Raw genomic sequence first — 15,412 nt, 5'->3', positions numbered from 1 at the left:
CTCCCTGTAGCATGGAAGTGCCCCAAAGACCAGCAGGGAATCATGGACAATATAGATTTTATTCCCGACCCTGCTGGACACCATGGGGCCCACCAGAGGACGCTGCAGGGAGGCTCAAGGACTTACATGTGTCCTATAACCCGGAAGTGCGTCTTAATTACCGCGACAGAGGAAACAACGTACAGAGTTTTCATCCGACCCGGAAGTGCTAACGAGTCACATGGACAAGGGTTCAGGAGCACTTCCGGGTCATGGACTATAAAAGACTGTGGGAAATCCCAGACGTTGAGCTGAGCTGGGTGGAAGGGTGGCAATGCGTCTGGGAGTGGAGGATTGATTGATTATTGATTTATTATTGGGTTATTGTATGAGTATAGTGGAGTGGAGTGTGCTTGGTGCACATAATTATTATAAAATAAAGTCATATTGGACTTTTATCTGGTGTCTGACGTCTGATCTGAGGGTTCAAGGGGTCGACAGTGCCTCTATCTGTTACAAGAGGGACAGACTTTTCTCCAACTTACCTTTGATGTCAAACATACTTCTAAAATGCTGAATACAACTTTTACTAAACTGAAAGTTTTTCCACTTCACAGTTAACATAAGTCACTAAATTTTAAACCATGTTACACATGGGAGACATAGTGTTTTATTAAATTGCTAAATATGGTTTTAAACAACAACATAGTGTCTGTATAAAGTAAGTCCATGTCATTAATCTTCACAAATAAAGAACTTATCGTTTAAAATTAAGGCTTTCTGTCACTGCATTTCAAAGAGTTTTCCTTCATAATGTAAATGTTCTCACCCTCTCTGTGTCCTACATATCACAGCAATTATTATTGTTTCATTACAATTATATTATGTCATTTTCTTTTTCTGTAATTTATTTCATAAAGTTAAGTTGCTAACATCAATTTGTGATTTTACTAAGCACTAAAACATTTTGAATAGCAAGAAACCAATCATTTAGTCTGATAAGTACACAGAAATGGATGCATGTACACATTAAGACATCTAGTCATTGACAGTAATGAAAACAGGATACCATTATCAGAAACAGAAAGAAGTTCTACAAATAAATTGTAAGAAAATTAAAACTTTTTGGAAGTATACCTTTAAAACTGTTTTGTTGTCTGACGAAGGGGTTCTTCCAGACCATAAAGCAAATTTACAGGGATCTCCTTCAACGTGTTCTGTGACTCCCAACTCTGATGTCTACAATGAAAATTACTCATGTTAAAAATATTTGTCTTTCAAATAAGAGATTGGTGAACCTCTGCCTATCTTTACTTCTGAGAGACTCTGCATCTTTTAAGATGCTCTTTTTATTCCTAATCATATTTCCAATTAACCTAATTAGTTGCAAAATGTTCCTTCAGCTGTTTCTTTTCAGTATCACTTACTTTTATAGCCTTTTGTTGCCTGTCCCCACTTTTTTGAGACATGTTGCTGCCATCAAATTCAAACCAACCTTATTCTTTTCTTAAAATGGAACATTTTCTCAGTTCTATATTCTGTTGTGAAAAATATCAGTTTATGAGATTTGCAAACCATTGCCTACTGTTTGTATTTATATTTTACACAGTGTCCCAACTTTTTTTGAATTGGGGTTGTATTATTTTGTCACCATTATGAATTATGCCATTTATGACAGCTTAAGTCTGTTTAGCTAATATGCAGCAAACATCCATTAACAAAAATAATCAGAAATAAAAATTTTTAAAAAATGCTACAAGTGTAACCCATTTTCTTCATCATTCTATTTCCGCACCATTTTTTAAGCACACACAACTCCATCATTATTATATCATGAGTATAATGCACTCAATCTAAAGTGCAGGGCGTATTTATCCTGACAGCAACAACATCACAACCAACATTTAGAGGATGCCAGTCCACTGCAGGTCCCACTCAGGCAGGCCCAGTTCAAAATGGTCAACTGACATAAAATATTTAGACAAACCCAAACAGATTTTGGGAGAACATGCACAATCCACACATGGCAACAGAACCCTGGATGCAAGAATCATGAATCAACAACACTAATTACTACCCCATGACTACAATAGCTTGGTTCATTAGGCTTAATTAAGCAAATTTATTAAGAGATTAATTATTGATCTGTTCTTTTGTATTTGTAGCATACTAGGACATGACATGTTCAAGAAAACCTGTTTATGACTCTCACAGCTGAAATATGAAGCTCTCAATTTCTCGAGCATGGGAAAGGTGCTATATAAATAAAATGTATTATTATTAATGACTAGCTGAAATACCCGGTGTTGCCTGGGAGGAAAATACAGTTTTTTCTTTTAATTGTTTTAGAAAAATATAATTAACGTACACAACTTGACAAATTAATTTTTGTTTTTTGGAGTAGTAATAAGTTTTTATATTGATACAATAAGAATAATATAAGATGAAAATATAGTAAACAAAAACAAATATTAAATGATAAACAAATAATACTACAGATTTTTCATGATAAAACTGTCGGTTGCTTTTACGGAGCATACCAGAAACGCTCAGACTATCAACTGGATGATAACAACAACAACATTTATTTATATAGCACATTTTCATACAAATAATGTAGCTCAAAGTGCTTTACATAATGAAGAAAAGAGAAATAAAAGACAAAGTAAGAATTAGAATAAGACAACACTAATTAACATAAAATAAGAGTAAGGTCTGATGACCAGGGAGGACAGAAAAAACAAAAAAAAAAACTCCAGACAGCTGGAGAGAAAAAATAAAATCTGTAGGGGTTCCAGGCCATGAGACCGCCCGGCCCCCTCTGGGTAAGATACATACAAGCCCGCAAGACTGTTACAGTCTGCTTTATATATAAGATTGTGGCTAATTGTTGGAGAGGTGTTCATTGGAAGGTGCTTTGTGGAATAAAAACTCTTTATTGTATTTATATTCTTATATTGTGGACTGTATTGCTGTGTCTGGGGCTCTCTGGCACCCCCTTGTGGTTACTAAGCATCAACTGGATGATAACATGCATACAAGACCACAAGATTGTTACAGTCTGCTTTATATATAAGATATCAATCTTGATCAATTTTGATCCCGATTAATCTGAAATGGAAGGTGAAGTTTAGGGGCCTATTTCAGCAGCAATGAGTGCAAGGCAGCAGCTAATTTTAAAACGATCACCAGTCTAACTAATCCTCATGGGGCCATTATTCTAGAGATGCTAGTAAAGCTAATGCATGTCTTTAGGACGTAGAAAGAAAACTGTAGTAACTATAAAAAGACAACATTGACTTTGTCTGGATTTGAACCAAAGGTTCTGGAGGTATTTTATGTATGGTTTTGAACTTTATGTTTTGTTTCTGTTTCATGAATAAGCAAAACCGATCATTAGTAGAGACAAATGCAAGGCTGAACAAAAGTTTGTAAATCAGTAAATCTAATTTTCTTAGAGTCAGCTGTGTTAATATAATACATAATTTTGTTGTTATATATACATGTATTATTTAAGTACAAAAAGGTGTGAGTTCATAGGTGCATATGGGAACTGATGGACAATAACTAGAAAATGTGTTCTTCAAATTATTACAGATCACAATGCTGCTTGGATAGGTTCTGGACACCTGTGTGTTTAAAACATTAGGTTAAGTAAACATAAAACATACCAACAATTTATTCTTGTACACATATTTTGTGCGTCCAGATGAATCCTTTATTTCTTTGCTAAAAACCAGTGATATTTCAAAGAGGAACAGATGCCTGTCTCTTCCTTTCCGAATGAGTGACTTGGGGTCCCACACTTGGAAAGAGTCTTGGAGGATAAGCTCACCTTGTACATCAAGATTCTCATCAAATCCTGTTGAAGTGAAGTCAGTAATGTTAATAGCCATATTAAATTTATAGTTATTATGAATGTGTAACAACTGAAAGGAAATAAAAAAATCTTTTAAAGAAATAAATTAGGTGACAACAAACCTTTTGAGTTTCAATAAAGGGTAAAATTTGAATTTTTAAACTAATACAAAAATGGTTTAATCAATGAATTACACACATATTATTTGTTTGTCTACTAAAAATGCTACAAAGAGTTCCAAAAACTGTTTTCTGAGCTCTTAGGGAATGCCAATTAATTTTAGCACAGCAAGAACATTCTTGCTTGCTTAGTTATTTTTACTTCTTTATCAATAACTACATCATGCACATGTTATAAGTTTTAAGACAATGGATATGTCAAGCAGCTGAAGTTGGAAGACAACCTAAAGTTAAACAACAAGTTTACTTAAACAATAACTGATTAAACTCATCCCTTTTATTAAAAAAACACTGTGAATTTATTCAGTTAGTTTTTCTACATCATATAAAGCAAAATACAACAAATGACACATTCCAATTTTGGTGTATGAAGAACTATTGATCCAGAGTGTCAGTTTAATGCAGAAATCATACTTTGTAAAGACATCATCACGTTAATCATGCTAAGATGTACACTTTTTGTTCCTGAAAGAAACAAATGGCACTTTGTTTTTAGCACAAAACACTATGCACACTTCTGGCCCTTCAAATAACAAACATGGCAGTGTGAGGTTTCATTGTTGATGGCCAAGTGCCATGTATTTATTGACTGTTATCTTTTAAACAGAAAGCACACATACACAAGTCTCTTGAGTTATCAGCTTTAATAACCCATGTTTTATGTCTTGATTTACTGTTTACAGTGCATATACTCCGTGCCAAAACGGATACACTGTATACCAAGCACACCATATACTGAAAAATGCACACTATACACTAAAAGTTTGTTTCATATTCTGTATAAGCGTACATTTAATGGACTGCAACAGAAGTGTAATGTACTTAAAACCACTTAACTTGCTGGAATCTGGCAATCGAATAAATAAAAGCGGAAACATATATGTAAGCTTTTCATTCCTATTTTTATGAAACACTTTTGTGATGTCTTTGTGACATCCTTTGCTGTGAGTTCCTGAAGGTAGCTTTTCTCTTGCTTGTTCCTCCTGCATGTCTTTTGCTTTCCGATTACCCTGTATTTTTATTTTAATCATGTCCCTTTTAGTCTTTTTATTATAAAACAAATTGATTTTTTTACATTTATTATCTGTGTTAATTTCTTATGTATATACAGCACCTATAAAAACCACTCACCACCTTGGAAGGTTTCACATTTTATTGTTATACAACATTGATTACAGTGTATTTAATTTTGATTATTTAATGCCACCACAATGCTTCATAGATGAAGTGTGTGTTTTTAATAATGTACAGTGTTTGGCTTACATCGAACATAGCATTTAATATGATAGCCAAAAAGCTCAATTTTGGTGTTAACAGACTATAGAAACTTTTTCCAGCTGACATCAGAGTCATCCTTGTCCCTTCTAGCAAACTCTAGATGAAGATGTTATTTGTTTTTTTTTTTAAAAAAAGTGGCTTTTTTGCCACTTTCCCAAAAAGCTACAACTGGAGAAGCACCCGGAGACAACTGCTATATGCACAGTTTCTCCAGTTGACTTCTAAAAGGTCTGACATATTAAAAAACCCAAATAAAATCCACTGTGATACAATGTAGTATGACGATAAAATGCAAAAAATTTCAGTGGGGTGAATACGTTTCATAGGCATTACATTTAACATTTTGTTAAAAAAACTTACAATGGAATTCACTAAGCATGTGGGATTCTTATAGTCTTGTCTAAGTAAAGCATCTACTAGACCTCAACCTATTTTATGTCTGGCACCATCATCTCTCTTTGTCTCAACCCATCTTTGTGACATGTTTTTAATTGCATCTCTAAATCTACTAAAAAGCTAAATTTTCATCCTCTGTTCTTTCTGTTAATATTCTTCTTTTGCATCATACATTTCTTATCTTTAACTTCTCTACACTTACTTTTACCCAGAATAGGTTATTTTGTTTGGGTACAATTGTCAGAAATCTAATCCCAGCCTTTCTCTGGTAATTTCCTAATTCTTCCTCTGTACATTTTCCAAAATCTTCTCTTTAATCTATCCTACTTGAACTTTCGGCATCAAATATCAAAGGATTATCTAGCTCCAATATAAGTGGTAAGATGATGTAACTTTGGTGGGGGTTCTGGCTAGCTAGTCGTCATCATCAGGTTCCTAGATTTAACCTTTAATTTTTCCTTTTTCCTATTACTCTCTCTGCTGTAGTTCTCACTGTCTCTGTTATGCCTTGGTCTGCATGGGCATCATAAACTTTTAAACCTTTAATGAACCACTTTTATAGGGCGGTTTTCGATGGGATGGACAGAGGATGGGAGCCTTGAGGCAAGTTGGTTCCACATAGTTTTAATGTTGATATCTGTTTAGGATCATTTTTTTGACTGTTGTTCTGTTCTTACTGTACCACGAAGCATCTCAGTCCGAAGATTTGCACTGTGGTGAACTGCCAGTGGTCTGCTGCAAGCCCATAATGTCTGGCTTAGAACACATCTCCTTGCTGCATGAGCTAATTCCATTAATCAGCCACACCGGGACTTTTTCTGAACACTGCAAGCAGAACGCTTTCTGGTGTTGTCATCTGAACTCTCACTCGGTCATACCCCACTTTGTCTATGCAGCATCACCACTACACAATAAAAATTGATCACAAAAAAACTTCTAATGCATATGTTGAGTTATACCAAAGAACATTTTAAGGAAAACAGCATTATTTGTATTTATTTTTGAAAATGAAAAATCTCAATATTGATTTAATAAACCTGTAAAACTTTTTATTATCAGTATTTACTGCTGTAATTTGGTCACAAGACAAAAGGTAATTCTCCTCAATTTGCAACAAAGCTCTTCATATTTTGCTTTTTTGTTGCATCTTATTTTGTTAATATATTTTAAGTATTCTGTATTCTTTTATGATACACTGGGCATATAATAAGAAATGCTCTTTATAAGAGTATATTACTAAATAGAATAATAAATGAACAAAAAATAAGAACACCATTTATTGGTTTTATACTATGCATAATCACCAGAACATTGTAGCTGGTTGCACAATGACATTACTGCTTACTTATGAAGTCATGCTATATTAAGAATTTGTAAAACTACTACATCTGAACATATCTACAATGCTGTGTATATGATATTCAGCAAGTAGTCATTAACCTCATGGTCAAAATGCCCTCACTCCAAAATCTCTGCTCAATATGCCTAGAAATTAACCTAGACAAATAATACCAGATTAGTTTTCCTTATTTGAAATGTCTATTTATCTTTGTCACATGAGAATACCAGGTCAGGAAAACATTTTATTCCTGAAGATTCATGTGCTACATACCTTCAAGCATGCTAACATGCATGGCATCATTTGCCCTTTTAGGCACACTTAACATCACTTCAAGACCTTCTTTTAGCTCACCCTTGCCCTCTTCACAGCATGTTAGCAATTCCTGCAGAGACAGAATGTATTCACTTTAGAATCAAATGATTATATGTATAGTAGAATGGAAGATAAGAACATATCCTTTGTGTTACAGTTTGTAATTTGACCTAAACATAATCTAAACTAACTTTTCACTCCTCTTCATTGTTCACTGTTAAGATAGCAATGAGGCACAAATATGAGGAATATGCTGATAGCCTGCCATACCACAGCCAGGCACACTCTCTCAACTTATGCTATGTTTATGAGGTTTTATAACTAGTGCCTGGATTTCAGACCTATCTTTATAAACATTCCAGTAGACGGAGAGAAAAGCATGAAAGTCAGTCAAGCTCTTTGATGTTGTAAGACTTCCAATGGGACTGAAGATAATTAATCTTCCTTGAGGACTAAAAAGGTCTGATGTTATTTTTACCTTCAGTAAGAGCTGATATTTTGTGATTCTCTGCACTGGTTTGATTAGGTAGGAGGAGATTGAATTCGCCAGGCCATGTCTTTGCTGAATTTCCTAAAGAAAAATATAGGAATTAAAACACCTATAGCACAGAAATGATGTAAGTTAAAATTTTGTTTTTTTAAACTATATAATGCTATTTTGAGTACTCTGTGAAAGATTAACATTAGAACTATGTGACCTATTGCCAAAATGCAGCAGATTTTCTGAAGTAAAAAAAACAAAATCACAATGCCTAGTGGGTTACCAAAATAATATAATTAATCTTCTACATCAACTTTTCCCAATGCATTATTACTTGGGAGGAGCAGCAAAATTTCCAAAGAAGAATCAACTCAAGAAGATCCACCAGACATTGCAGGGCATACTCACACCTAGACATTTTAAAATCTTTAGTCAAACTAACTGCATGCTTCTGATGAAATCCACACAAACACAGAAGCCACCCCACAAGGAAATTAAGAGTATGAAATATTCTAGTCTCTCACTCAGTTTCTGAACACACTTTATGAACTGTATTATTAATATGTGACTGACTGACTGCCTTGTATAAAGAACCTCTAAAAGTATTTACAAAAATTATATTGTTGATGCCTAGAGAATAATTACAATAAACATACAAGAAATATACCAAAAAATGCATGAATATATTGAAATTGCCAGGTCATGGAAATACATAGCATTGTAACTAGTAGTTCCATTTATTGTCCTAACTGCCTTAATCAAGTTATCATGGTTCAGTATGGAAAAAATGGTTGATAAGAATATGTCTTATCAACAATGTCTGTTGATGGAATTTCTTGTTATGGAGAAAATCCCTGCCACAGGTTTTCACCTATGTGTTCATTGTACATAAGGAAATGCCAGCATGGGTTTGACACGTAAAGCATTTGAAAGACAAGAATATAGAAAATAATGGTAAGCCCCATTGGATGTCAGACCCATTTCACAAACTTCCTACAAAAGAGCAAGAAAAAAGAAAAAAACAAACAAATGTTAGAATCTAGGGTGGCATGGTAGCACAGTGGTAGTGCTGTTACCCTACAACAGAGTTTAAGTCCCGGGTGCTCCCCACATGGATGTGCATATTCTCCCAATGTTTAAGTGGGTTTCCTCTGCATGCTCTGGTTCCCTCCCCCAGTCCAAAGACATGCAGATTAGGTGGATGGGTGATGATGAACTGGCCCCGATAGTGTGTGTGTGTGTCTGTGTCTGTGTGTTAACCCAGTGATGAACTGGCTCTCTGTCCAGGGATTGTTTCTGCCTTGTGCCCATTGCTTGCTGGGTTAGATTCCAGCTTTCCCACAATCCTGTTCTTCATAAGTTGTTTAGAAAATGGATGGAGTAATTCAGTACAGTGAAATTACAGGTAAAAACATGAATAAGCTAAAACTGTTCATGCATAGCTGGAACTCCAAAGGGATCGTCTAACTTTTGAAACAGTGGCAACAATTTGTCAGATGGGATAGTGAGTTTGTAGTAAATTATTTATATATACACAGATTCGTCTGACATGTGACAATGTCCTATTCATATCATTATTCAACTGCAAAATTAAGAAGCTCTTCATTTTCATTATGATGTTGCATATTTACTGTGTTGACTGACAAAGCAAACTACACTTTGACTTACATATACTGAATAAAAGGAAATTGCCAAACAAATTTTACACGGAAAACAGAACTTTTCAAATATCAAGATTCATACAAAAAGATATTGTAGACAGTTTCTTTATTTATAACTATAGCAACTGTAATCAATATAAGCACAGATACATGGATGATAAATATACAGCATAAACCAATGAATTTCCAATTGCATCCCCTTGTTAATAATTCAAGACAGCTCCCTCAGTTAAAAGACCGATTTCTAACTAAACCCAACTTAACAAGTTAATGGGAAAAAGTATAAATCAATAACTGTTTTTTGTTGTGTAAAACCCAAGATGGCTCAGGCTGCCTTTCTTTAATACATGCATACAATTTCCTTAAAAGGCATCTGTACAACAAAATCACAGGAAAGACAGGCTGTTGTTTTTACAGCTTCTCTTATCAAAAGTGGGAGTGCTGCCATATTTCTCACTGATATAGAACTAAGGTGTGTCATGGTAACAAAGCTGGTTAGCATTTGAGATCTGGATTCTTTCTCTACCAGACTTAGAAATTTATTTCAGTGGTACTGCAGTGAATTTCCTTAATAGGTATAGACTTAAGTACAAAACAGATTTATTATTGCCCTTGTATTTTAAGCTACAGAGGACTGACATCCCATCTAGACTAGGTTGTGGTCTTGTACCCTGAAACCCTGTAACAGAAAATGTGGGTTCAGACATTAAATAACTGGCACTCTATATGCAATTTTAAAAGCCTGTCTGAAGTTACTTACTAGTAACAAAGTTTTTTATAGCTGTGTTGAATCATTTATCACAATTTTCAAACATGTGGGAACTGGTATCAAGGCATATATTTATACCACAGACAGGTGACCCATAAAATAAGGTGTACCGTGTATGTTGCAAAGTGAAAACTGAAGAAACAAGACTAATAGTCTTTTCCTACCAATAATACTTAGAAAGCCAGGACATCTGCATGATGTTTGTTCAGCATATGTTAATAATAAAGATTGTATCTTATTTTTATTAAACAGCTGAAACAGTATTAGCATAACATAATTAGGCATGTCTTCACTACAAAACTGGAACCAGGTTGCATACTATAGTGTTGACTCTTCTCATGAATAAATACCTTTACATTTTGACAGCATTTTCATAACCTGCTGCAAAGACAGACTAACAACTTGGAAAACAGACCATGCTTATAATTGACTCATATAACTTACTTACTTAAGGCAGAACATTTTTATATTAATTATTCATTTATATTTATATCTGTAGAAACCAATTATCCACATCCTATGAAGACAAAACACATTTTGAAAATGTTGGAACAGGATGTAAAATGCAAATAAAAACAGAAAGAAGTGATGCCTGCAACACATCCCAAAAAATGTGGGAACAGGAGTGGGTTTGTCAAATTGTCTCTGTATTACATGACTTTCAACAATTATTTGGGAGCTGAAGACATTAATTGTTATAATGTTGAAAGGGGAGTTTTTTTCCCAATTCTCTCTTGATGTAGGACTTCTGCTGCTCAACAATCCTGATCTCTGTTGGTATATTCTGGACTATATAATGCTTCAACAGATTTTCAGTGGGACATAGGTCTGGATCGCAGTAAGGCCAATCTAGCACCCACACTCTCTGACTGCAAAACAACGCTGTTGTAATACATGCTGAATGTAGTTTGGCGTTGACTTAATGAAACAAGAGCCCCCCTGAAAGGCTGTTTGTCTGGATTGCACCACATGTTGCTCCAAAATGCTTGTTTATCCTTCAGCATTAATGGTGCCTTCACAAATGTGCAAGTTAACACTAACACACCCCCATACTATGGCATAAGCTGGACTTTGAACTTGACACTGGAAGCAAAGGATGATCCCGTGCCCTCTTAGGTCTGGAGAACACAATGTCCATTTTTTCCAAAAACAAGTTGAAAGCTCATGGCCATTCAATACTGGTTTGCAATCTTGTCTTTGTAAACTGATTTTCCTGGATTCTCTAAATAATTTTATGACGCTATGGACCGTAGATGTTGAAATCCCTAAGTTCTTTGAAACCATATATTAAAAAGTGTTGTTTCTAAACTGCTTTAGTGCAAAGTATCAATCTCTGATGCATTGCTGCCTGTAAATGACCAAGTCTTTCTAGGATGTTCTTTTTATAGCCAATCACAATAGTGTCACCTGTTACCTAATTACCTATTTAATGTGGAAAGTTGTACACACTAAATAGGTGCCTGTCCCAATTCTTGTGGGACGTGTTGCAGGCATCAAAATTGGAATTAGCTTACATTTAACTGCCCTGCTCCACTGACAGACTGAGAAGATCATTCCTCCCCCAAACTATGCGACTCTTCAGTTCCACCCGGGGGGGTAAACGTTAACATTATAAAAAGTTATTGTCTGTTTTTACCTGCATTATTATCAATCTTTAATTTAATATTGTTTTTTTGTATCAGTATGCTGCTGCTGGAGAATGTGAATTTCCCCTTGGGATTAATAAAGTATCTATCTATCTATCTATCTATCTATCTATCTATCTATCTATCTATCTATCTATCTATCTATCTATCTATCTATCTATCTATCTATCTATCTTTACAAATTTATTTTTGATTTTAAGAGATAAAACTTTATTTAGGTACCGTTTTCAATTATATATAATAATAATAGTAATAATAATAATAATACATTTTATTTATTCATAGGCACCTTTCTAAACACTCTAGGACACAACTAAAAACAAAACTAAAAATACAAAGAAATATAGAACGTTAAAATCAGACAGAGCAATTGTAAACAAAGAGAAAAAGCAGTCTTAAACAGATGAGTTTTAAGTTTAGATTTGAAAAGTGAAAATTAATCAATATTTCTAATCTCCGATGGTAATGAGTTCCATAGCAGAGGAGCAGAGCAGCTGAATGCTCTGCTCCCCATAGTGGTAAGATGGGTAAAGGGGACAGTCAAATGAATGGAGGAAGAGGATCAAAGGGTGCGGGAGGGAATGGCAACATGGAGGAGGTTGGACAGATACGGAGGGGCAAGGTTGTGGATAGCCTTGAATGTTAACAGGATAATTTTGAAGTCAATGCAGAACTTAACCGAAAGCCAGTGAAGCTGCTGTAGGACGGGAGAGACATGATGAATAGAGGGGGTTCTATTGATAATGCGGGCAGCTGAATTCTGAACCAGTTGACGCTTATAGAGAGATTTGCGAGAAAGACCAAAGAAGAAGGAATTGCAATAATCCAGGCGAGAAGTAACAAGGCTATGAACAAGGATAGCAGTGGGGTTGGGGGAGTGAGGGAGGGGTGAATACGATTAATGTTATGTTGGTGGAAATATGCAGAATGGGAGATGTTATTAATGTGGGACTGAAAAGATAAGAGTACTGTTAAGGATGTTACCCAGACTCTTGACATGTGGGGAAGGGGAGACAGATGAATTATCAGTAACAAATGAAAAATTATTGGTTTTGGATAATGTTGATTTTGTACCATTGAGGAGAATCTCAGTTTTGTCACTGTTTAATTTAAGAAAATTTGAGGAGAACCATGATTTAATTTCTGCTACAGATCAGTGTTATAGTGTGAGACCAGTTCTTCAGAAGTGGATAGATTATGAATGTCCATGAGGGAATCAATACTAGAGGAAAGAAAATCCAAGTTGATATTCTTAGTATTACGGAAAGACATGAGACGGGGAAGCTTAATAATGGAAAGAGTAAGTTTAACATTAAATGAAAGGAGAAAATGATCAGTTATGGAGACTTCATCTGCTGTACAATCAAGGGGGTTAACTCCAGAGCAGCAGATCAAGTCTAAAATATGTCCTTTAGAGTGAGTGGGAACATCAGTATACTGCTGGAACCCAAAGCTCTCAAGGCAGGATGTAAAGTCTCTAGGAAGAGGGACATTGATATTATCCATGTGTATATTAAAATCCCCTAGCATTATTATGTTTGGTGAGACAGTAGATAGGTGTGAAAGAAAATATATGTATATATATATATATATATATATATAAATGTGTAAAGAGCATTTACAAATCCCTGCTTTCTGTTATTTGCTTTCACATACTGTACCAACGTCCTTGGAAACATCATTCTAAATGTACAGTACATCTGGTTCTTTTTTAACAGGTGTCTCTTGTGAAGCTGTTACACCTGAGTGTTGAAGTCAAATATCTAAAACCACACTTCAGGTTTAAAATAGAAAATGTATTTTTAGCCCCACTGAATGCCACTTTCTTTTGGTGCTCCTAAGTTCCGACAGGATCGGTGTTTAGAAAACAAAAGGGCAGCTTTAGCTTTATCTGCTATGGAAAATAGACTTCATTATACATATACACACATGTGCTCAGGTACAAACAGGAAGCTATCTCCTTATTTGTTTAAGGTGATCTGTAATTAGAAGTCAATCTTTTGCAAGTCAAACTTAAATTAGGTCTGAGTTATAAATAATTTTGGTGGGCCAAGTCAGGATTAATATGTTTGACTTAATTATTCCATTTAGCACCGTACACAGAACAGTATCTGAAAGATGTGCAACATCGTGCATGCAAAACCATAAGTGTTGTTAATGAAAGATTCACTAACATTTGATCCAAACCCAATATACTACGTAAACATGCTACTTAATATTTTATAAGTGTACAAGTACAGTGGAACCTCGGTTCACGAACGTCTTGGTACACGTACAAAATCGGTTTACGACCAAAAAGTTTGCCAAACTTTTGCCTCGGTTCACGACCAAACACTCAGTATACAAACAAGCCAGGTTCCCTTTCGGTTTGTACGTGTTCAGTCTCTCCCTGTGCATTTCCTGTGCAGTGAGCAAGAGAGAGAGAGCGACAGAGCAAGACACACACACACACACACACAGAGGCAGCACACACACAGGCAGCGAGAGAGAGCCGCGCACACACACACAGGCAGCATGAGAGAGAAGCGCACACACACAGGCAGCGCTCGAGAGAGAGAGATGCACACACACAGGCAGCGTGAGAGAGACGCACTCACAGGCAGCGGGAGAGAGAGAGCTGGACGCATAAGGTAGGAAGGCATTTAAAGAATGCACTGGGCTTGATTTTGTTTTCACTTCTGTTTACAGCGATCGGTTCATAGCGTGCATTGTTGCAATGTTTCATTTTCTTGGTGGTTTATTTTTTTCCCTGTGCTTAAAACTCATTAAAAAAAAGTGTTTTTAGCCAGCGGTTGGTAGCACTATAGCACGAACTATTGCAGTGTTAGTTTTCTCTGTTGTTCAAGGTTTTCTCAGTGTTATTCAATGTTTTTACATTTAGTTTACTATTACGCTGTGCATTCTTTTGTTTAATTAACTATATTTGTGCTTAAAAACTTAAAAAAATATATATATTTACATACAGTTCGTATGGTCTGGAACGGATTAATTGTATTTACATACAATCCTATGGGGGAAATTGCTTCAGTTCACGTCCAAATCGGTTTACGACCAGAGTTTTGGAACGAATTATGGTCGTGAACCGAGGTTCCACTGTATATGTTAAAATCAGTTATTAATTTTCCTAGTACATTTTTCTGTTACAGCATTGCCTGGAACCAGACAGTATCTTCCTAGGGAACCTTCCCTAGAAAGGATGTCAGTACTCTGGTGTGCATATTCATATACGCTTTTACACTCACCAAGTCCAGCAATGTTTAGTATAACAAATGAACCTAATATGTATATCTCAGGAGAATCTGACACAAACGTGAAAAAAAGCTGCATACTCAACACAGATAATACAGAAATGAATCCTCCTTATGTTCCTGGTGCTGTTAGCTCACAATGTCTCCTACAAATAAAATTAATTGTGATAATCTACTTCACACAAAACTCTGAATTACTGAAGGTCAAATACACTTTTTCTTTTTATATTAAAAATAAGTAGTACATCATTATTGATGCTTC

At 35.3% G+C, this 15,412-nt stretch overlaps 1 protein-coding gene across 8 annotated transcripts in view; it reads right to left on the bottom strand.

The window, feature by feature from the left end:
• The window catches only part of kalrna (kalirin RhoGEF kinase a), a 797,086-nt gene that overhangs the window by 244,174 nt on the left and 537,500 nt on the right, over positions 1 to 15,412 (bottom strand). For all 8 annotated transcript variants that reach the window (XM_051930993.1, XM_051930994.1, XM_051930990.1 and 5 more), the window contains 4 exons: positions 7,824 to 7,916; positions 7,304 to 7,415; positions 3,651 to 3,841; positions 1,117 to 1,218 (listed from right to left, as the gene is read on the bottom strand). In XM_051930993.1, the coding sequence (XP_051786953.1) occupies positions 1,117 to 1,218; positions 3,651 to 3,841; positions 7,304 to 7,415; positions 7,824 to 7,916 (498 nt within the window). The remainder of the gene's footprint in view (positions 1 to 1,116; positions 1,219 to 3,650; positions 3,842 to 7,303; positions 7,416 to 7,823; positions 7,917 to 15,412) is intronic.

Source organism: Erpetoichthys calabaricus, chromosome 8 (assembly GCF_900747795.2).
Source record: "Erpetoichthys calabaricus chromosome 8, fErpCal1.3, whole genome shotgun sequence".
Lineage (NCBI taxonomy): Eukaryota > Metazoa > Chordata > Cladistia > Polypteriformes > Polypteridae > Erpetoichthys > Erpetoichthys calabaricus.
This window is presented reverse-complemented; position numbering and strand designations above follow the sequence as displayed.